At 43.8% G+C, this 23,442-nt stretch overlaps 1 protein-coding gene across 1 annotated transcript in view; it reads right to left on the bottom strand.

Moving 5' to 3' along the window:
* Positions 1-23,442, bottom strand: part of rasef (RAS and EF-hand domain containing) — a 55,637-nt gene that overhangs the window by 9,720 nt on the left and 22,475 nt on the right. The window contains exons 5-13 of the mRNA XM_055632990.1: positions 18,819-18,896; positions 14,470-14,585; positions 14,290-14,358; positions 13,489-13,573; positions 11,397-11,482; positions 4,370-4,601; positions 3,115-3,255; positions 2,622-2,762; positions 1,608-1,755 (exon numbers count right to left, since the gene is read on the bottom strand). Coding sequence (XP_055488965.1) covers positions 1,608-1,755; positions 2,622-2,762; positions 3,115-3,255; positions 4,370-4,601; positions 11,397-11,482; positions 13,489-13,573; positions 14,290-14,358; positions 14,470-14,585; positions 18,819-18,896 — 1,096 coding nt within the window. The remainder of the gene's footprint in view (positions 1-1,607; positions 1,756-2,621; positions 2,763-3,114; positions 3,256-4,369; positions 4,602-11,396; positions 11,483-13,488; positions 13,574-14,289; positions 14,359-14,469; positions 14,586-18,818; positions 18,897-23,442) is intronic.

Here is a 23,442-nt window from a genome sequence, read left to right as displayed (position 1 = left end):
ACATCATGATGTCCTAACCTTTATAGTCTTTACCCTTCCCAATGAAGCCAAGCATGTTAAATACCCTTTTCACCAAACTGTCCACCTTATGCTTTACCTTTTCAGAAACATGCACCTGTACTCCCATATCTTTGTTCTACAATACTCTTCATTTACACCACCGCCAGAACAATAATCTCTATGCATTTTAAAACAACATTTACAGTTAATACTCTGCTATTTTCTGTGTAAGCTCTGCCCAGGTTTGACATGTCAAGGTGGCATATCTTCACGTCAGAGTTAAATTCCATTTGCCATTCATTGGCCCACCTTCCCAGCTAACCTAGGTCCCATTGTAAACTTTGATATCCTTCCTCACTGCCCACTATACCACCAATTTATACCACATAATCCAATTTATAGCACCTAATCACTATACCACCTGGTCCGAGTGGTGGCACCATCGAGTGTGACTGCCTCGCCTGCAGCTGTCTGTCCTTTCATTCATTTTGTTATTTTTAGTCTAAAGTTTGTTTTTGGAGGTCTTTTAGTCTTTTTTTTTATGGGGGGGGGGGGGGGGGGGGGGGGGGGGGGGGGGGGGGGAAACTGTTTATCTTAGTCACTTCCTGGTCGAGGATGCGACTATTCTCCTACCAGCATCTTCGTCCCCCTCCTCGCGGCCTACCACCTGGATTGGCGCGGCCTTTCCTGCCGGAGACTGGCCAGAGCCTCAGCTTCAGAGCAGCACTGGATTCCATCACAGAGCGAGCGATGCCTTACCAGGGTCACCATGTTGCTGGGACTGCCGACTTTGAACACCGTGGAGCTGTGGTCTGCGGAGCATCCAGCCACTGACGGAGCTGACTTTCCAGCCACTGCCGGCACTGACTTTGACATCGCGGAGCCTGGGATGTCTCGCCGAGGTCGCCAGCGTTGTATTTCCGCCCAGCTCGGCCTGTGGACTTCGGAATTTGCAGTCTCCTGGAGGTTCCAGGCCGCTAAGAGTATTCTTCCGTTGTGTTTGAGGGCCTGAAACATCGGGTCCATGGCAGTGACTGCAGAGGCCTCAATAAGCCCTGACCACGGGTGAACAGAGGAAGAGGACTGAACTTTGGTGCCTTCCCTCACAGTGGGAAACGTTGATTCCGCTGTGGGGGGGATGTTTTTTATGCTTTATGTTAAATTCTAAAGTGCTTATCTTATTTGTGTGCTGCTTGGTAACTCAAATTTCACTGCACCAATTGGTGTATGTGACAATAAATGTCCTTTGTCCTTTGATTTTGGTGTAATTTACAAACTTACAAAGAATATTATTCGAACATTAAAATGTAACCATATAAATAAAAGAACATCCAGAAAATGCTCAGACCTCATGCCCAAAGAGTTTTGGAATGGTTTGGTATTCTCAGGGCTTTATTGAAAGTTAATAATATTTTTAAAACTGCATCTTTTGCAATCCCAATGATACACAGAAGACTTCTAACCAGTATGCCACTGCAGGGATAAACAGGTATTGCACAAGATTTGTCAATTTTAACAAGTGGATCCATTCAAGGTTCTAATGTATGTTGGGGTGAGTAGAAAACAAAGGCAAAACATTTAATTTGTAAATGAGCTGTAAAACATACCCAAGGTGGCACTGCCATTGCCACGGAACTCATTTTTGCAGAGTCGCAGAAGGAAGCTTGATTTGCCTACCGCTGCATCCCCAGCAAGTACTATCTTGAAGGTTTTGCTCGACTGGACAGGTTTGATATTTCCACTCGTATTATTAGGCTGAAGAAAGATCAAGGTTTTGTTAAATTATTATTCTGGTTACTGCAAAAGGTGTTTGGTTCTGTTCATTGCAAATATTATCTTGAAAGAATCAATCCACTACTGATTCTGATGATGCCTCATTCATTTGCACAAAAGCATAGCTGATAGCATCAGGCAGATAATTATTATGGCACATGTTTACAACTCAAGAACTTTCCTCTCCTCCCTCCCGCTCCACAGTTAGAATGTAATGAGGCACAAGAATATAGGTCAATTTATAGGCGATCAAAATGCAAAAAGGGGAAGTTTATGTTTCTGAACAACAAATTCAACTAGCCCACTTAAATGCATAGTTTTTTTTCTTTCTGAAGTCAATATTTCATACCGATGCCTGTTTCCATCTTTACCGCCCTAATTCTTCCTACAATCTCGCCACAGCATTTGCAAAAACGGGTCTTTTGCGTTTGAGCTTGGCCTGCAAGAAGCAGTACACTACTGAAGATTTTACATGTCTCCCCTTAAATTTTGGGAGGTTTACATATCTTTAACAAAACGTAGGTGCTCACGGGAAATTGTTGCAAGTTGCAGCAGTGTATTTAACTTTGCAAAGATACGGAGAGACAAGGGACATGGAAAAATAATTAACTATCATATCATATCCTATTTTTGCCTCTCCCCATGGTTATTTAGTCACTGAACATGGCTGACATTTCTCAGCCCCAAAATGTCACTGTGGTTGTTCCATTTATTCCACATCATAAATGAGCGCCAAATGAATAAACAACTGGCCATACAGCTATTAAATGCATCTACACAATTAAACAAAAGTATAAATGCAATACAAGTCAGACATGGAGCATCTTATTATGTGGAATAAACCTTACCTGTGTTGAAAAGGCAGAGATACAGCGCCGTGCAGAAGATGCTCCAGAATTGCTCCGGCTCACTGTGTGGGAAGATTCCGACTCCATATCGGTGTTTCTATCATCCTGATTGAAGTCATCATCAATCTGGATTTGAGGCACCTGTAAAACAGTTCAATTCTATTGTAACCTAGAGAAACATCACATCAAGTTGCTTTACCATTTTAAAATTTGATCAAGTAACTCCTCCAATTACTAAGTGAAAATAGTACATGCATTTTTAATGGAACCTAGAATTTCTGTTTCTCAAATCGAAAGAACATATGCCGATACCAACAATAAATATCCTGGTTTTACTAATGTACAATGCAAGAACATCACATAAGGATTCAGGAGCATTTGTTAAATTACCACCAGAAACTGACTTTCGTCGATTACTTCTGAGTAATTGATGAACCAATTAATAAACAGAAATCTGAACTACGAGCTGGAATATTGTTGTAACATGCGCTACCTGTGGAGAATCGGTAGGAGTAGAACGATGTGATGAATAGTTTCCAGAGTTGTTCCAGTTCGACGCCGGAGATGACTTCCACTCCAGAACAGTGTTTGTACTATCTTGACTGAATGCTTCTTCATCACGGATTTCAGGCACCTACAAAAAAGTTACAATTACAAATATGCAGTAGGTATCCAACATCAATCTCAAATATCACTGGCTGATCTAGGCTTTGCAGCTCTGCACGTTCCGATGGATATATTGCTTCAATTTAGTTTTGCAGGCAGCTAAATCTAAGATGTCTTTCTCTTGTGATAATAAATGATCAATGGTCAAGCAATATGACTACCATCATTTCTTCTACTCCTTTTGACCAACCATGTGGAAAGAATTGTGCTCAAAACAAAAATAAAAACACTACACCAGATGAAGTTCATTACTCTCACAGCATTCTGTATTATTTTGTCAAATGTGGCATTTAACCATAACAGGAAAGGCCTTGAAAATTGTTCCTTTGGCTTTTGGCCGAATCAAACAAACGTTTATTTGTAACGTACATCATTTAAAGTTGTTCATTCTTTATAAATCTATACAATACAAATTTATACAAAGCATGGCTTTGCACATGTCTTACTAAGTTGATAAGAGTTGGTCGATGAGGGTAGGGTGGTGGATGCTGTCTATGTGGATTTTAGGAAGGTATTTGATAAAGTATCCCATGGCAGGCCGATTCAAAAGAATTAGATGAACATGATTAATAGTGACTTGATTGTAAATTCTGAACTGGCTTACTAATAGAAAACTGAGTGTTGTGGTGGAGGGATAAAATTCAGGCTGGAGGTCTGTGACCAATGGTGTTCTGCTGGGACCTCTGTTTTTTTGAGAAAGAGTCCCGATAGAAGTAAATAAAGTTATGAGAGGTTTAGCCAGGGTAGACAAACAGAACCTATTTCCCAGGATGGAAATATCCATCAGGCGAAAGGGACAACGTTTAAAATTAGATATACAGGTCAAGTTGTTTCTAATATACAGTGGTCGGCAAGTGCCTAGAATGCATTTCTGGGAACAGTGGTGGAGGTAGACATTTAAGAAATTTATGGATAAGTACAGGGATATGACAAATGAGAGATGGGATTACTCGCGGGCAGACAAGGTTTGGCCTTGGAGTCATGCTCGGTACAGATATTGTTGGCCAAAGGACCTGTTCCTGTGTTGTTCTACGGCATTCCAAAGATTGCTCATAAACAATCAATCACATATGGGTACTTACATCTGTGTCAGAGGCATCACATTCAGAGGCATCTCGAGTACATTGTGACTTTTCAAAATGTATTTGATGCTTGGATTCAGCTTCCGAATCATAGTCATTTGAATCTCTCAATGTGGACATCCCACTATCAAAACAGCTCTCAGTTAAGCTCTCAACTTCACAGCTGATTCTGCGCATGGGGTCACATGCAGCTAGAGACTCGTAGTCTTCACCTGGGTAAGAGGATGTGGATCTATCAAAATATAACAAACAAATTTGGTAGATTGGCAGTGTCGGTGAAGTTTAAAGATGATGGAATGTGATCCTTTAAAGTCTCTTGCAGAATGAATCATAGAATGTCTCTCCTCAGCGGCTCCATTTAAAAAAAACCCACAACATAAGTCTGAGCTAAATACTTGATGGGATATCCTTCTGGAAATTTGGTCCCAAAGCGTTGAATTACTAGGAGATAAATAAATATCTACCTGAACAAAGCAAAAATATATGGTTTATTTTAATATCCAACCCTGGTAGGACTTCCTGATAAAAGATTTGACTATTCTAATTAATGTTATATAATGTTTGAGGCTGCCAGGCCATCACATTTAGAAACATTTCCATCACAAAATGACATTTCTGCAAATCTCAAAATTTGCTTGTCACAACTCCTCACACACTCAACTCTCCCAGATTATAAGTGCTAACCATTTTATAATTTTAAATTAATCTAAATAAGTACTCCACTGTCACGCAGGCATCACTGGTTCCGCGTGTCAAAGAGGTCAGTCTGAGTGTTCTTCAACTGGGTGAACTGTGAAGTACACTACTCAGTGAAATCATGGGATATTTAAGTCAGGCCAGGTTCCCTGTATGGCTGCATTCTCAGTCCCTTATTATACTTCCTATAGATTCACAACTGGGTGGCCAAATTCTGCTCCAACTCCATTTACAAGTTTGCAGATGACACCATCTGGCCTGATCTCAAAACGATGAAGGTGGAGTACAAGAAGGAGAGAGGGAGAGAGAGTTCAGTAGCATTGTACCAAGACAATCTCTCCCTCAATGTCAGTACAGTGAAAGAGCTGGTCATGAACTTCAGGAAACGGGGTGGAGCACAAGCCGCAGTCTTTATCGGCCTTTAATCCATTCAATTTACCTAACACCACTTCCCGACTAACCTGTATTTCACTCAGTTCCTCCATCTCCTTTGACCCGTGGTCCCCTGCTATTTCCGGCAGATTATTTATGTCTTCCTTAGTGAAGACGGAACAAAAGTAGTTATTCAATTGGTCCGCCATATCCTTGTTCCCCATGATCAGTTCACCTGTTTCTGACTGCAAGAGACCTATATTTGTTTTAACTTATCTCTTTCTCTTCACATATCTATAAAAACTTTTGCAGTCAGTTTTTATGTTTCCTGCCAGTTTTCTTTCATAATCTATTTTCCCTTTCCTAATTAAGCCCTTTGTGCTCCTCTGTTGGTCTCTGAATTTCTCCCAGTCCCTTGGTAGGCTGCTTTTTCTGGTTAATTTGTACGCTTCACCTTTTGCTTTGATACTATCCCTGATTTCCCTTATTATCCACGGATGCACTACCTTCCCTGATTTATTCTTTTGCCAAAATGGGATGAACAAATTTTGTATTTCATCCATGCAGTCTTTAAATGCCTTCAATTGCATATCCACCATCAACCCTTTAAGAATTAATTGCCAGTCAATCTTGGCCAATTCACGTCTCATACCCTCAAAGTTACCTTTCTTTAAGTTCAGAACCATTGTTTCTGAATTAACAATGTCACTCTCCATCCTAATGAAGAACTCAACCATATTATGGTCACACTTGCCCAAGGGGGCACGCACAACAAGACTGCTAACTAACCCTTCCTCATTACTCAATACCCAGTCTAGAATAGCCTGCTCTCTCGTTGGTTCCTCTACATGTTGGTTTAGAAAACTATTCCGCATACATTCCAAGGAATCCTCTTCCTCAGCACCCCTGCCAATTTGATTCACCCTATCTATATGTAGATTGAAGTCACCCATTATAACTGTTTTACCTTTGTTGCACGCATTGCTAATTTCATGTTTGATGCCATCCCCAATTTCACTACTACTGTTAGGTGGCCTGTACACAATACCCACTAGCGTTTTCTGTCCCTTAGTGTTTCGCAGCTCTACCCATATCGATTCCACATCCTCCAAGCTAATGTCCTTCCTTTCCATTGTGTTAATCTCCTCTCTAACCAGCAACGCTACCCCACCTCCTTTTCCTTTCTGTCTATCCCTCCTGAATATTGAATATCCCTGGATGTTCAACTCCCAGCCTTGGTCACCCTGGAGCCATGTCTCTGTGATCCCAACTATATCATAATCATTAATAGCTATCTGCACATTCAACTCATCCACCTTATTATGAATGCTCCTTACATTGAGACACAAAGTCTTCAGGCTTGTTTTTACAACGCTCTTACCCCTTATACAATTATGTTGAAAAGTAGCCCTTTTTGAGTTTGCCCTGGATTTGTCTGCCTGCCACTTTTACTTTTCACCTTGCTACCTATTGCTTCTACCCCCATTTTACACCCCTCTGTCTCTCTGCTCACACATTTAAGAACCCCAGCACCTCTTATTCTCTGTTTATTATTGTTTTCTTCTTTCCCCCCTACATGTTGGGTCTGAGTACTTTCCTTCTCTGCCTCCTGCCTCACACAAAGTCTACTAGCTTCCTCTATTTGAGTCCCACCCCCCAATCCTTCTAGTTTAAAGTCTCCCCAGTAGTCTTTGCAAATCTCCCCGCCAGGATATTGGTCCCCCTCGGGTTCAAGTGCAACCCATCCTTTTTGTGCAGGTCGCCCCTTCCACAAAAGAGGTCCCAATGATCCAGAAACTTGAATCCCAGCCCTCTGCACCAGTCCTTCAGCCACACATTTATCCTCCACCTCGCTCCATTCCTACTCTCACTGTCGCGTGGCACAGGCAGTAATCCCAAGATTGTTACCTTTGCGGTCCTTCTCTTTAACTCTCCTCCTAACTCCCTAAATTCTCCTTTCAGGACCTCTTCTCTTTTTCTACCTATGTCATTGGTGCCTATATGTACCACGACCTTGGGCTCCTCTCCCTCCCATTTCAGGATATCTTGGATATCATGTAGAAATTACAGCAGTGTTTATACATAGTCCCTCCATTTCAGGGCACTATAATGTTTGGGACACAGCAATGTAATGGAAATGAAAGTAGTCAAGTTTAGAATTTTGTTGCAGATCCTTTGCATGATATGACTGCTTGAAGTCTGCGATTCATGGACATCACCAGTTGCTGGGTGTGTTCTCTGGTGATGCTCTGCCAGGCCTTTGCAGCCATCTTTAGCTTATGCTTGTTTTGGAGGCTAGTCCCCTTCAGTTTTCTCTTCAGCATATGAAAGGCATGCTCAATTGGGTTCAGATCGGGTGATTGACTTGGCCACTCAAGAATTTACCATATTTTAACTTTGAAAAACTCCTTTGTTGCTTTAGTAGAATGTTTGGGATCATTTTCTTGCTCTGGAATGAACAGCCAGCCAATGAGTTTTGAGGCATTTGTTTGAACTGGAGCAAATAGAATGTGATATACACTTCAGAATTCATTATGCTACTACCATCAGCAGTTGTATCATCAATGAAGATAAGTGCGTCAGTACCTTCAGCAGCCATAGATGCCCAGGCCATAACACCCCCACCATCGTGTTTCACAGATGAGGTGGTATGCTTTGGATCTTGGGCAGTTCCTTCTCTACACCATACTTTGCTCTTGCCATCACTCTGATATAATTTAATATTCATCTCATCTGTCCACAAGACCTTTTTGCAGGACTGTGGTTGCTCTTTTAAGTATTTCTTGGCCAATTGTAACCTGGCCATCCTATTTATGTGGCTAAAGGGCCTGTCCCACTTAGAAGACCTCCACCGCGACTTCTGGCGACCTTAAATTTTTTTTTTAAATCCAGGTCGTGGACCTACGACCCCCTATGACCCTCCTCAACTATGTGTACAACCTCCCACGACCTTCCATGACTATGTTGAAGACCTCCTATGACTATGTTGAAGACCTCCCTCGACTATGAAGAAGATCTCCTTCGACTATGTTGAAATTTGGCTTTGTTGGTCTCTGGCAAATCATTGTGAACAATGCAAGCAAGGAAGGAACTAGTTAGGAGGATGTTAGTAAAAAATACTACTGCTGTTTGCAGTAGCCCTTTTGCTTCAGCAGCCTTTTAAGAAAGGCAGAAGGGAAAGAGCAAGGGAGAAGAGGAAGCACAACAAGAGTCTCAATGGGTGAATGGAGATGCTGTGGTGGACTGTCCCAGTACAGCAGATGACTGGCAGAGAGTGGCGCTGGGCTTTGACAAAAGATGGAACTATAAGCACACATGAGGGGCAGTGGATGGCTAGCATGCCATTCTTGTCCCTGTGCCCCTCATTTTCCTTTTCGTACAGGATGGCATTCTGCTGGAACCATTCCTCAAGGTCCCCCTCCTGCTGCCTGGTGAAGGTGTAGGACATAACCTTCCTCCAGCCCTCCCTCACCACCAATGGGGCATCTGCCTCTGATGCTGTGTCAAACACAGGAGAAAGGGCTGCTTTGCTGCCTTCAAATGAGGCAGTGAAGGATGGGGAGGTGGTGGTGGAGACATATACTACCACCCTGGTCCCCTCCTCCAGGGGTCTCTCATGCAGGGCTACCTCCTCCTGCATGATCACCTCCTGTGGCATCACCTTCTGTGGCATCACCTCCTGCCACTCCTCCTCCTGGGTGGGCAACACCTGCATGGCAGGTATTTTTGAGGGAGCCCTCCCCCTGCGCAGCTGCCTTTTTCGTGCCTCTCCAAAAAACTCTCCAGCTATGAATGAACATGCCCTGGAGTGACAGAGATGACGTTCTGCTGTTTAAATTACCTTTTTTTTCCACTGACCTTTTTTTCACCCCGGAGCTATTACCTTCAACCACCTACGACTCGCATCATGACATACTACGATCTACCTAAGAGTAAAAAGTATCGATTTTTTTCCATGGCGACCTTTTTTGACTTGTGGGCATTTTTTATTAGGCTGGAAATTAAACACCGCAACCTACTTGAGGCCACAAGTATGCGGCAACCACTCGCGAGCATGAAGAAGAGTTACGAAGAACTCCTACGACCTCGCGGTGACCATGCTGCGAGTATGAGTCAAGGGCAAACTTGGCAGAGGTCACCAATTAGGTCTTGAAAATGGGACAGGGGCTTAACCAGTGGTTTACATCTTGCAGTGTAGCCTCTGTATTCCTGTTCATGAAGTCTTCTGTGGACAGTGGTCGTTGATAAATCCACACCCGACTCCTGACGAGTGTTTCTGATCTGTCAGACAGGTTTGAGGATTTTTCTTTATAATAAATTCTTCTGTCATCAGCTGTGGAGGTCTTCCTTGGCCTGCCAGTCCCTTTGCGATTAGTCGGCTCACCAGTGCTATCTTTCATCTTAATAGACTATAGGTGCACGAGTAGGCCATTCGGCCCTTCGAGCCAGCACCGCCATTCAATGTGATCATGGCTGTTCATCCCCAATCAGTACCTCGTTCCTGCCTTCTCCCCATATCTCCTGACTTCGCTTTCTTTAAGAGCCCTATCTAACTCTCTCTTGAAAGTATCCGGAGAACCGGCCTCCACCGACCTCTGAGGCAGAGAATTCCACACTCATAACTCTGTGTGAAAAAGATGTTCCAAACAGTTGGTAAGCCTAAGGTTTGAAGTCTCTCAGTTTTTTCTTGTTTCTCAGTCTCATAATGGCTCCTTTGACTTTCATCAACACAACTTTGATCCTCATGTTGATAAACAGCAATAAAAGTTTCCAAAGTCGATGGAAAGACTGAAGGAAAGACTAGGTGCTGAGCGCGCTCTTATACCTGCATTAAGGAGACAATTAACACACCTGAGCAATTACAAACACCTGAAGCCATGTGTCCCAAACATTATGGTGCCCTGAAATGATTAGGATTTCCTTACTATGAGTTTGTGTGTTATCGTTATTTTACTGTAGCAACACTTCCCCATTTTTCCTTATAAACCTGCAATTTTTCACCATGTACATTGTTTTGTGTATTCATTGTTTTATATGTTCTTTGAATTGTTTCCAACACCTTCTATCCTTTCCAAAATGGAGAATAATATTGTATACAGTATTGCAGATGCAGTGTTATTAATGTCCTTATACATTAAATACTTCGCTTTGAACTCAGCTCCTTCAGTTCCCAGTGCAATAGTTGACAATATCATGATTTTTTTCCAATTTTCCAACTGTCCACATACCAGCCTTTTGTGAATCATACACTAGAATACACAGATGAGATAAGCTTATTTTTAAATAGATGGTGACAAGTGCCTGGAAAAAGCGCTGTCATGTGAGATGATGGAGGCAGATACAATAGTGGCATTTAAGAGACTTTTAGATAGGCACATGGTTATACAGGGAATGGAGGAATATGCACTATATGCAGGTAGATAAGGACTGGTCTTAACATAAATGTTCAGAAGAGTCATTGTGGGCCAAAGAGCCTGTTCTTGTGCTATACTATTCCATGCTCTATTTATGTTACATGCTTCATGTCAGTTTTCTTGTCAAAATGGAGAGATCACATTTTCCTCCACAGTATATTGCCAGATGCTTGCTTACCTACCTAACCTATCCAAGTTCCACACAGGCCTCTTTCTCTCCATTTGCTTTCTTACCTATCTTTGTGTCATCAGCAAATTTAGTAATCATAGCTTTTGACCTGAGATTCAAGTCTTTTGTACAAATTGTAAAAAATGGCATCCCAGCATTGAACCCTGTGGCTCTCATGGCCACTTGCCAACGAGAAGCCCAACCACTTATGCCTAACACCATTTTCTGCTCGCCATCCAATCTTCCATCCATTTCAGTATGTTACTTTCTAAACTGTAGTCTTCTATTTTCCACAATAACCTTGATGTATACCTTTCATCCATCTTTTGAAAACCACTAGGTCTTAAAGAAAAGTGTGACATTCAAAGATGCTCACCCGTCATATAACATCTGAGGAGAATGACAACTGCAGTGTTTTGGACTACTTCTGAATACAGGTCCTGGCGAGGAATTTGAAGCTCGCTGCAATACAAAAAAACATCATTATTTGTACATAATTGTGTTTGCATAGGAAACTACTCGGGTTACCTCCGAAAGCATCCAACTCTCAGAAAACAGTTACAAGTAGAATTGAACTAGCATTGCCTTGTTACAGCATTCCTTCACTACAGTATTTAGTTCAACTATTTCCTCCCTGACAGCTGAAATTGTCCCAAGTGCATCTTTGTCACTTCAAGTGCATTTGCAATCCAAGTTCATAGCACTTTAGGAACTAAACTGATGGTTTAATCAAAAGCTGCACGAGTTGGCTAGAATACAAAGTAGAAAATTACATGCAAGGGACAAGGTGCATTTCAAACTGAAGGTAGAAATAACCGTAAATCTGCTTTTCTGTAGAATTTTCTCAGAACACTCCAAAGTGCCTCAGAATTAATGGATAAAAATATGCAGACAATTTGGCTGCAGTAAACCAGCAGTTAACTAGTTTTGGTGGTCTTGGTCTAGTGAAATTGGGTTGGACAACAAGAAACTTCCATTAGAAACCTTATCCCTCGAGCTGTTAGGCGAGTGCAAGATATACCGCACAAAAACAGGCCCTTTAGTCTGCGCCAACCATGAAACACCACTTTGCACTTATCCTACCCTGACACATTTTATTCTCCCCACATTCCCACAACTACACCAGAATTTTCCCACTCACCTATGTGCTTGGGACAATTTACAGAAGACCTATTAGCATACCAACTCTTACAATCTTGAGATGTGGGACCCCCCCCCACAGCAAACAGCCCATATCCCTCCAAACCTTTCCAATCCATGCACCTGTCCAAATATCTCCTAAATATTATTGTACCTGCATCAACTATTTCCTTTGGCAATGTTCCACATATAATGTGAAAATAATGTCCTTTCCTTTCCCCGTTCACCATAATTAAACCTATGCATTCCAGTTCTTGATATTCCTATCCTTAGAAAAAACTCTGTACATTCACCTTATCTATTCCCCTCCCGATTTTATATACCTCAACAAAATCACCCCTCAGCCTCCTGCACTCCGTCCTAGATTACTCGGCCTCTCCTTATAGTTCAGGTCCTCGAGTCCTGGCAACATCCTCGTAAATCTTCTCTGCCTAATGGCATCTTTCATATTGAAGGGTGACCACAACTGAACACAGTACTCCGTGCAGCCTCACCAACATCTTGCTCAACTGTAATATAACCTCCCAACTTCTATATTCAATTCCCTGACTGATGAAGGACAAAAACATTCTTCATCACCCTCGTTACCTGTGATGCCACTTTCAGGAACTGTGTATTTGTACTCCTAAATCCATCTGCTCACAACACTCCCAGGACCCTAGTATTCGTTATGAAGATAACCTACCCTAATTTGCAAGAATTTTAGACATCAGTCATGCTGTGGGGAAGGAATGACATTTAAATGTTTGATTATTAACCATGGCCACAAGTAGATGAACCAGTGATACTGCAAAGATCCTTTTAGGCCTTCTGCAAATGGATGACCTCATCCATCAAGGTCTGCAATGTTGAATTGAAAGCAGGAAGCTTGCTTTCCCATGAAATCCAATGAATCTTGAGGCACATTGCAATTACTGCTAGAGTTACACATGTGACATTGTACACCGTATCCAGCCCTCTTAAACGGTATGAAAGACTGTCTTAAATTGCTGCCATGAAGGAAATTGGCCTCTTGCTAATGCGACAAGGTTAATCAAGCATCGTGATGCCTACAACCATTTCCTGGCATAGCCCAATTTAGCCCCAACATCTCCAAAATCAGCAGAGTACTCAGATCTTCACTGCAGTGTCAGTTGTGATTCTGTGAATTTATGGAGTCTGGCATGCAGATGAACATCTAAGCAGGCTGCTTGCACATCTCTTTAAACAACATGTCAATGCTTGGAAGTATAAATCTTTGACGTAAATAACGACAGCCTGTTCAGTTGACAAGAATGCGCTTTGTATCCAGGTAACAAGCCAATAATACACATTAAATGGTCACTCACCAAAGATCTATTATACTTGCTTAAACTGCTTTCAAGAGTGGATCGTAGGCCATCATTGCTGTCGTGAAGTTTTTGATTAGCTGATCTGATTTTTTACAAGCAAAATGAAAGCATTTTGAAAAGGACCAAACATTACAACCAAAAATAACGATAACTTATGAAATATTAAAACATCTCACATTATACACGAAAGCAGATAGAGCAAAAAATACGATTAAAATACACGACAATGGCATTTGATTTCAAATAAAATGCTTGTAGTTTACAGCCACATACAAAATTGCACTTTAATAGTCATGGGGGAAAATATTTAAATCCGCAATAGTAAAATTGTAGATTGTCTAGACTTGACTCCACGAGTGGCTTTTTTGAATATTATAATCCATAGCGTCATTTTTACATGTATAATTCTTATCTGTTAGAGGGGTGATTGTATATAATAAAGCTCAATGACAATTAAAGGATGACAGCTTGAAACAAACAGTGGCAACAGAAAAACTGAAGGAGCTCCCAGGATTGCCCAACTCAAGCAATAAAAAGCAGACAAAGCATTGGTGATAATTTCATCTTGCTCATTGCTGTAGAGTGACATTTAGAATTGAATTATTGAACTTTAAATATGAAAGGTTGTGACGACAAGGAGATTAAAAAGATTGTGCTGAATGAAGAAGAGTTCTGAGAAGAACAATTTGATAAAGATAATAACCCCAACACAAAATGGTATCATATTAGTGACTTTAGAGGTGCGAAGTAGTCAACCATGTCAGTAAAGTACTATTTAGCAAATAAAAACATAATTACTGGAGCATTTCAATTTGTCGAGTTAGGCTGTCTCTATCCTCTACGTACTCTCGAACCACATCTTGATCCCTGCAATAAAAGTAAAAGGAAACAGAAGATTAGATTAAAATTAAAGCATTTTTGCACAAAATTGCACAGCAGATAAATATCAGTACAGCAGATATTTATAGTTCTTTTTACCTTTCTAAATTCAAACTCTGATTCATATAATCACTTTTCAGGGTATCTACTTCGCTCTGCAGCAACATTATGTCTGTTTGTGCCTCAAGTAAGTCTTTCCTCAATTTATCGTTGTCCTAAAAAAAAAAAAGCAGCATTAATATTCTGTTTTCCAGATTTTACTTCGTTACAACTGTGATATCTGAAGATAGTAGCACATCTAGAGCATTCTCCTAGAGGTAGGGAATTAGGAGATGCTAAACAGGTCATGCAGCACAGGACCATTACAAGAATATTGAAAAGAGGTGGAGTAGAGACTTGGGACTGAGCTATAACAATCAGCTCTTGCCCGCTTATTGGTTTATCATCATGTGTATCAAGGTATGCTGAACGCAGGAGTGCTACGAGGCACTGCAGATGATGGTTTACAAAAAAGTGCTTGGGTAACTCAAATGGTCAGCCAGCATCTCTGGAGGACATGGATAGGTGCCTTTTTGTGTTGTGTTGTGTTCTTCAGACTGGGAAGGGGGGCGTGAGTTGGAAGAGAGGTGGGAGCAAGACAAAATATGGCCAGGTGTTAGGTGGGTACAGGCGTTTTGATTGGGGTATGGTTGGACAAAAGCCCAAGATGAAAAGACAAAAAGTGCGAGTTAAGGAGATAAGGATAGAAGAGACCCAAATTGTGAAGCCAGAGGATGGAATATAGGTGAAAGGGAATGGGGGAAGGGGAGAAGTGGGTATGAATCCAAATAAGGCACAAGGAAGAGAGGAAGAGGGGTTAGATATATAAAATTGGAGAATTCAAATGTTCATACATGTCAGGTAATCGACAGCGGCACTGTTAAATTGAAAGCTCAAGAAGTGGGTGAATACCATGTGCTCCAGACAAACATAAAATAAAACCTTCAGCGCAGAGTTCTGAAGACCTCCCACCTGAGTTACTCTGATGAGAAAACTTTAATAGCTAATCTCCTAGGAGTGCAACATTCTGGGGGAAATTCCTTGCAACATACTGAGTGCTGCAAGGTTGGCAGTGCTGGTTTAACAGCTGCGGCCCACCTACAGTCCGTCTGTTTTTTTTCTTTCTTTTGTTCCTTTGTCATGTTTTAGTTAATTTTGTTTTATTAAGATGTGTATGTGTGTGGGTGGGGTGGGAGAAATATGTTTTGGTCTCTTCCTTCGGGGGGGATGCGACTTTTTTTCTGTCGTATTCCCCGTTCCCGTCTGCGCCGAGGCCTAATGGCAGAGTTCTGGCGGCGGCAGTGGAGACTTGACTCGGCCCCGGCCCCGGAGCTGTGGTGGTGGCAGAAGCGGCAGTGGAGACCCGACTCTGTCTCGGAGCTGTGGTGGCGGCGGAGACCCGACTCGGCCCCGGAGCTGTGGTAGAGGCAGCGGCTGCGGAGACCTGACTCGGCCTCAGAGCTGTGGCAGCGGCGGCAGCAGCAACGGAGACCCGACTCGGCCCTGGAACCGTGGCGGTGGCAGCGGAGACCCGACGGCCTCAGAGCTCTGGCGGCGGCAGCGACCACCCGCGGAGTTTGAACCGGCCCGTTCGCGGAGCACGGTTGAGCAGTGGGATTTACCATCACCCGGTGAGGTCACAATATCTGGAGCCTGGATCGCCACGGCGCAGAGGGAGAACAATAGAGGGAAGAGACAGAGACTTTAAGATTTTGCCTTCCACCACAGTGAGGAGGTGTTTGGTGAACTCACTGTGGTGGATGATAAATTTGTGTTGATTGTGTGTTTTTGTCATTTTTTATTATATGTATGACTGCAGGGAAACGAAATTTCATTCAGACCGAAAGTACTGAATGACAATAAACAAATCTAATCTAATCTAATCTAAAAGGTTGCTAAAAGAGACAGAATGAAGGGATGTGCTTGAGTTGGGGGGGGGGGGGGGGGGGGGGAGGAGGGGGAGAAGAGAACAGTTGAGAATGGGACACGACTAAGTGGGACAGCCTCATCTATTCAGGGCTTTTAAGGAAACAATCAGCAATTTGCCTTCGACTTCAGGGTGAAACAGATTTTGCGACAGTGAAGACTTCAAGAAGTGCTTCAGCCATACATCAAAGCTGCATTACATTTTTTATTCAGGAAAGACCATGAATAATTATGACTAAAGCCACCTTCACACTATAACTGGAGATATCGGTAACATCTTCAATTTGAGGAAAAAGGTGGGAAATCCAAAAAGAGGATTAGAGCTGAATGCATAACATTCTCTCAGAGAACACAAATGTAGACTGCCACTTAATGTATGCACATTTCCAGGGCCAGATTTAGATGAAGAGAGGCCCTAAGCTGTTCCACTTGTGAGGGCCCCCCCAATTCCCCACCTGCACGACTAGAGGAAGATGGTCCACCAGATTGACACCGATTAGCAGCCGAGCGTGGCCAATGAGATCAAGTCAAGTCAAGTCAAGTCAAGTCAAGTTTATTTGTCACATACACATACGAGATGTGCAGTGAAATGAAAGTGGCAATGCTCGCGGAACAACAAAACAACCAAACAAATTATAAACACAATCATAACACACATATTATTCTACATAATAAATAATAGAAGGAAAAACGTTCTGTACAGTTAGTCCCTGGTGAGAAAGGCGTTTACAGTCCGAATTGCCTCTGGGAAGAAACTCCTTCTCAACCTCTCCGTTCTCACTGCATGGCAACGGAGGCGTCTGCCTGACCGTAGCGGCTGGAACAGTCTGTTGCAGGGGTGGAAGGCTGGAAAGGTGTGCTTTATTTATTTATTTATTTATCTATTTATTCATTTATTTGTTTGTTTATTTATTTATTTATTTATTGCCAGTGCTGGTATCTGGTGTCGAGTTATTGGCATAAAACACTCTTATTCTGAAATGGAGGCCAAGGAAAATTACTGAAGGGTTGTTTAGAGACTACAATGCGTTGTGACAGCATATGTAAGAAAGGCCTATGACAGTGTCAAATATATTATACACCTTGCAGGGCTCTCACTGAATTTCTCTCCTCTGTTGTCAGCCAGGCAACCTTGGCAGCTTTTTAGGTTGCCAAATGACAGTTTAGGTGGTCATTTAAGACGGCTTGCATGACGCGTGCGATAATGTGCTTGGACGAAGTGCGTAGTTACCAGTCGGAATTATGCTCAATGAAGCACTAACATATTATTTCTGCTTCAAATAAAGCCACAAACTAAACATATTCACCAATCAAGACATGATATATACCACAATGACATGCAGCAAAATTATAATACAGTATCTCAACTCTTTTTACACGTTGCAATGAATGCAATTTCTATTATTTCTTTCCACTTCCAAACAAAAATGTGGTTGGATTATTCAGCGTATGATCAACCTCGGTGAGACCAAGCGCAGGCTTGGCGATCGCTTCGCACAACACCTCCACTCAGTTCGCAATAACCAACCTGATCTCCCGGTGGCTCAACACTTCAACTCCCCTTCCCATTCCGAATCTGACCTTTCTGTCCTGGGCCTCCTCCATGGCCAGAGTGATGCCCACCGCATATTGGAGGAGCAGCACCTCATATTTGCTTGGGTAGTTTACACCCCAGCGGTATGAACATTGGCTTCTCTAATTTCAGGTAGTCCTTGCTTTCTCCTTCCTTCCCCTCCCATTCCCAGCTCTCCCACAGCCTACTGTCTCCGCCTCTTCCTTTCTTTTTCATGTCACATGGCGGCCAAATCTCCCACAATTCAAAGCGAGATAGAAAGTGCCCAGCGCCGACCAGTTGCCGTGGCAGTGCGCATGCGCAGGGCGGTCGATAATGTGCGGGCCGTGGTTGTGCGCATGTGTAGGGGGAGGACGTGCTGGCTGTAGCAATGCGCATGTGCAAGGCGGCCTGCCGTGCCGGCGAATGAGGAGCGAGCGGAGAGCGGAGCCTGGCGGCCCGGATACGGTTTGTGGGCAGAGACGGAGAGAGAGAGATAGAGAGAGGGGCCCGCCCAGAGTTGAACGGCAGGTGTCCTGCCTTGGATGGAGGCCCCCTAGATTTCGAGGCCCTAGGCTTCAGCCTATGAAGCTTAGTGATCAATCCGGCTCTACGAGGCCCCCCTAGATCTCGAGGCCCTAAGCTTAAGCTTGTCCAGCTTATACGTAAATCCGGCCCTGCACATTTCCTGCAACTAAGTCAGCTGCAGAATGAGGCGCAATCAGAAGTGATCCCAATTCATCAATTGACCAAAAGCCTTTGTAATCCACTGCCCCAGGCACCAACCCACAACCCAACTCCTGATCATGAGACTTAGGAAAAATACAATGTATGCACTGAGCTTATATTCAAAAAAACTGCATTCAAATTGATTTCCTTGTGGTTGAGCACGGTATTGTTAGAACAAATCTAAAGAAATAACTTAACTTACTAGTGTGAGATCATTGAATTTTCTTTTTAGTGCAATGTTCTTATCCTTTGGACTAACAGATCTGTATTGTTCTTCTAACTGTAAGAGAAAAAAAATCTCAGATTTTCTCATTACATAAAAAATCGAAAACAGTAAAGGTGATTTTCTAATAGCTGATTCTCACGTTGCGAGTTGACATAAGAGGTAACCCGAGTTAAAACACGTGGTAATAACCTACGATTTACGTACGGAACTCGTGGACGAAACTTAGAGATTCGTGGCGCTAATGGCAGGTACTCGTGTAATTTGTCGACTCTTGCAAAAAAGAATTGAAACATTTTAACTTGTTGTAATAACGTAGTGGCCCGTGCGTTTACCTTAGTGTATCGTGAGTCTACCGTGGGACCTCTTTAACTCAATGGGCAGGCAGCAGCAGATTGTGGATCCCTTCAGTTTCCCAGCGACAATCACCTGCCATAACGCGAGAGAAATCGTGCACTGTTGTAGGTCTCCTTTGCACGTCGGTGTTTCTGTTTTTCTCCACTCACTGTTGGCCCTTTCTGTCACCACCCCCACCTACATCCCTCTGCTTCCCGGCCATGTGTGTGACCCCTTCCCTCCCCTCTCCAGCTCCCCGCCCATTGCACCGGCGCGGGGGCTTTGCACTGTCTTCACGTCGGCGATGCCGACAGGTCGATGCCAGTCTCCCCGGGGAAGTCTCTCCCTTCAGTTTCTCATGGGGTCGAGACGGGGCTGGAGTTGGGAGGGAAAGGTGGTGGTGGTGGGTTAGGTGAGCAGGAGAGTGGGGTTGTTTGCAGTTGCAGAGGGAGGGGGCAAGGGCAGTACAGTTCCCAGTCTCAGCTCCTGTCCAGGGGGGTGGCTGGAGACGTGAGGACCAACGGGACACTGACCCCCAGGCCCACCAGGCCCACTGCAAGCACGGAGATCCCAGAGACCCACAGCCAGCAGCAACTCCAGCCCAGCCCCGCTCCAACTCCAGAGGAACACGCTCCCCATAGGGGCAGAAGCTGATGGTGTGCAAGGTACGTCTTGTTCTTGGGGTGGCGGATGAGGGGGTGCAGCTCGGGCTATAGGCGAACTGCCACTTGTCGCCGTAGCGGCCCGTCGGGGAGCGGATTCCTCTGGAGTTGGTGCCGGGCTGGGCTGGAGTTGCTGTGGCTGTTGGCCTCTGGGTTCTCCGTGCTTGCAGTGGGCCTGGTGGGCCTGGGGGTCGGTGTCCCGTTGGTCCTGATGTCTCCCCTGTACAGGAGCTGAGACTGGGAACTGTACCGCCCTTGCCCCCTCCCTCTGCTACTGCAAACAACCCTACTCTTCTGCTCACCTAACCCACCCATCCCCCCCCCCACCTTTCCCTCCCAACTCCAGTCCCGTCCCGACCCCCTGGGAAACTGAAGGGAGCGACTGCCCCGGTGCGACTGGCACTGACCTGCTGGCATCGTCGACGTGAAGACAGTGCAAAGCCCCCGCGCCGGTGCAATGGGCGGGGAGCTGGAGAGGGGAGGAAAGGGGTCACACACATGGCCGAGAAGCAGAGGGGTGTAGGTGGGGGTGGTGACAGATAGGGCCAACAATGAGTGGAGAAAGACAGAAACACCGACGTGCAAAGGAGACCTACAACAGTGCATGATCTCTCTCGCGTTATGGCAGGTGATTGTCGCCTGCCCGCTGTTCCTGACGCTAAAGCCTTGGGATCGTTGCCCTTCGTGTTGGCGTGGAGGGGGAGGGGGGTATTGTGCTGTTTGATCGCCCCCTGCTATCCCAGGGACAGGGAGACACAGCGGCTTTTGAGACTGGTGGGCAATCACTTCCAAGGTTCTGCCCACACAGTCAGTACACCTATCCTACACTTGTCTCCCGCACTAAGATCACCCCACAGAGAATAATCCCAGCCTAACCTAAGAGCCATGTCACCCCAGACAGATTAATGACGCCCCCCCCAACCTCTCTCCATCTCAACTCACGCCTGGGCACCGAAGCAACTTAGGAGTCGAACCCTGAGCTCCGTCTCACAACAATCTGATGTGCACATCCGTCCACATTCAAAGATTTAATCTCCCATCTCTCCGCAGCGTGTAGACATGGCAGTAAATTCAATTAAAACATATCAAACCTGTGTGTTTCAAACAAATCATAAGTATAACTGCTCTGGCACTGGATGGTATGCATTTTCCCTTTGTTGGTCACATCAATAGATGTGGCCGCTCTGAATTATATCTTTAAAACAAAGCCACAGGATGGAGAGGTCTTCTTTAACACTGTTGCTTATTAAAACAAACCTTCAATCAGGATTGGCTCAAGAGTAACTCAGGAGACGAACTTGGAACATCGCAGAAATGACAAATAAACTGCAAACTTTTATTACCCGTGGGAACTCGATTAAACTCTTGATCATGCACTTGCAATCTCGTACACAACCACGAGTCTTTCACTCGGAGCACCTCTTGTCTCAACTCGCAACGTGAGAATCAGCCTTTACAATAATTCACTAATAGGGTAGACTTTATACATCCACCAAGTCAATACGATTTAGCATAAAGAACGTCTATGGGCACTTTTTGGCTGTGGCCAGGACCAGAACTTTAATCATGTCCAAGGCAATCAGAGTGAAGAATCTGCACCACAGCTGCCTGGATTTAGGGATTGCCTCATCAGCATGGCTCCACAGCATGGCTCCACACATCTCACCAGTAGGTGTGGCTTCCAGGTACAGAGTCTTTGCTTAAAACTTGCCACTGGGAGGTACAATTCTGCTGTGAATGGTTGTCAGTTATTCAAACTAAACATCAAATAAAAATCAAATGCTGCACATGCAGGCACTCCACAATGCTGGGGTGCCCCAGGGTAATACAACGGCAACATGTCTGCATCCTTCTGCACCCAAGGACTATTCAGAAATAGAAATATAGACAGATCAGAACATCATAATGCTCTTTGATGTTTATTTGAGTGCCTGCATGAGTGCTGCCACCAGGGAATAATCCAGGACGTGAGTCTCTACCCTCATCCTTTAGATCAGGTATTGAACTCTCAAAGTTATCCAACAGATTAGGGGATTAGACATTCAAAATCAGGTGTTTGTTCCACCCAACCCACACCAATCATTGATTATGGTTCATGCTAGCTCTACATTATGTTTGTGTTGGGTGCCAATGCCCCACCCACAACATCACCATCCCCATCCCTTCTGGGCCAGGAAGAGACTCTGTATGGAACCTGCAATGAGTGACCCATCTAAATAGAAAACAAGCATGACTTTTGATCAGGGAAGTTGTAAGAGCTACAAGACTTATACGGGAAAGTTGAAGAGAAAACCCAAACGTACAGGATACCTGTATGTTATTCTGCAAGTGGAGTTACACAAGGGTCGGTGCTGGGGCCGTGTCTCTTCACGTTGTATATTACTGATTTGGATAAGGTGATTGAAGGTTTTGTGACAAAGTTTGCAGATGATGCTAAGATAGGTGGAGGGACAGGCAGTGTAGAGGAAGCAAGGACTCTGCAGAAGGACAGGTTAGGAGAGTTGGCAGAGAAGTGGCACATGAAATTCAGTATAGTAAAGTGCAGAATCATGCGTTGTAGAAACAGGAATAAAGGTATAGATTATTTTCTAAATTGAGAGATAATCCAGAAATCAGAGGTGCAAGGGGACTTGGGAGTGCTGGTGCAGGAACCTCCAAAAGGTTAATTTGCAAGTCGAATTGGTAGTATGGAAGGCAAATTAATTGCTAGCATTTATATCAAGAGGACTGGAATACAAAAACAGAGATGTAATGCTGAGACTCTATAAGGCAGTGGTCAGGCCACATTTGGAATACTGTGAGCAAATCTGGGCCCCATATCTGAGGAAGGATGTGCTGGCTCTGGAAAGGGTCCAGAGGAGGTTCACAAGAATGATTCCAGGAATGAGTGGGTTAGCATATGATGAGCGTTTGACTGCACTGTGCCTATACTCGCAGGAGTTTAGAAGGTTGAGGGGATACCTCATTTTTTAATAGGTGGTGAGGAGAAACTTCTTTAGTCAGAGGGTAGTTAATCTGTGGAACACATTGCCACAGAGGGCATGGAGGGCAAGTCAGTGGATATTTTAAAGGCAGAGATAGATAACTTCTTGATTAGAACAGATGTCAAGGGTTTTGGGGAGAAGGCAGGAAAATGGGATTAGGTGGCAGAGGTCAGCCATGAATGAATGGTGAAGTAGATTTGATGGGCCAAATAGTCTAATTCTACTCCTATAACTTGTGAACTTATTATTCTGTAACCACTCTCATTGTATATCCCCAGACCATAATTTATTTACATGCAACTTCCTTGCTCGACCCTTAAGAAACAGGGTATATCTGAAGAAGGGTCTCGACCTGAAAGGTTACTCATTCCTTCTCTCCAGGGATGCTGCCTGTCCCGCTGAGTTACTCCAGCTTTTTTGTGCCTATCTAGAGTAATATAACATTTCTAGCCACTTGCAGTAAGAGTCAGTGGTGCTTACCCATTTCTTTTCCAGTTCCTTATCCCAGATTATCAGGTTTACTCGCTCAGCTTCAATTGGGAAAATTTAGGACAGAGGGCATTTCAGGGATCTTTTTGATATCTTAACCCATAAATATACCTCAATTTCTTGTACCATGAA

This window comes from Leucoraja erinacea, chromosome 3 (assembly GCF_028641065.1).
Source record: "Leucoraja erinacea ecotype New England chromosome 3, Leri_hhj_1, whole genome shotgun sequence".
NCBI lineage: Eukaryota > Metazoa > Chordata > Chondrichthyes > Rajiformes > Rajidae > Leucoraja > Leucoraja erinaceus.
The sequence above is the reverse complement of the archived record's forward strand: the minus strand, read 5'-3'. Positions and strand labels throughout refer to the sequence as shown.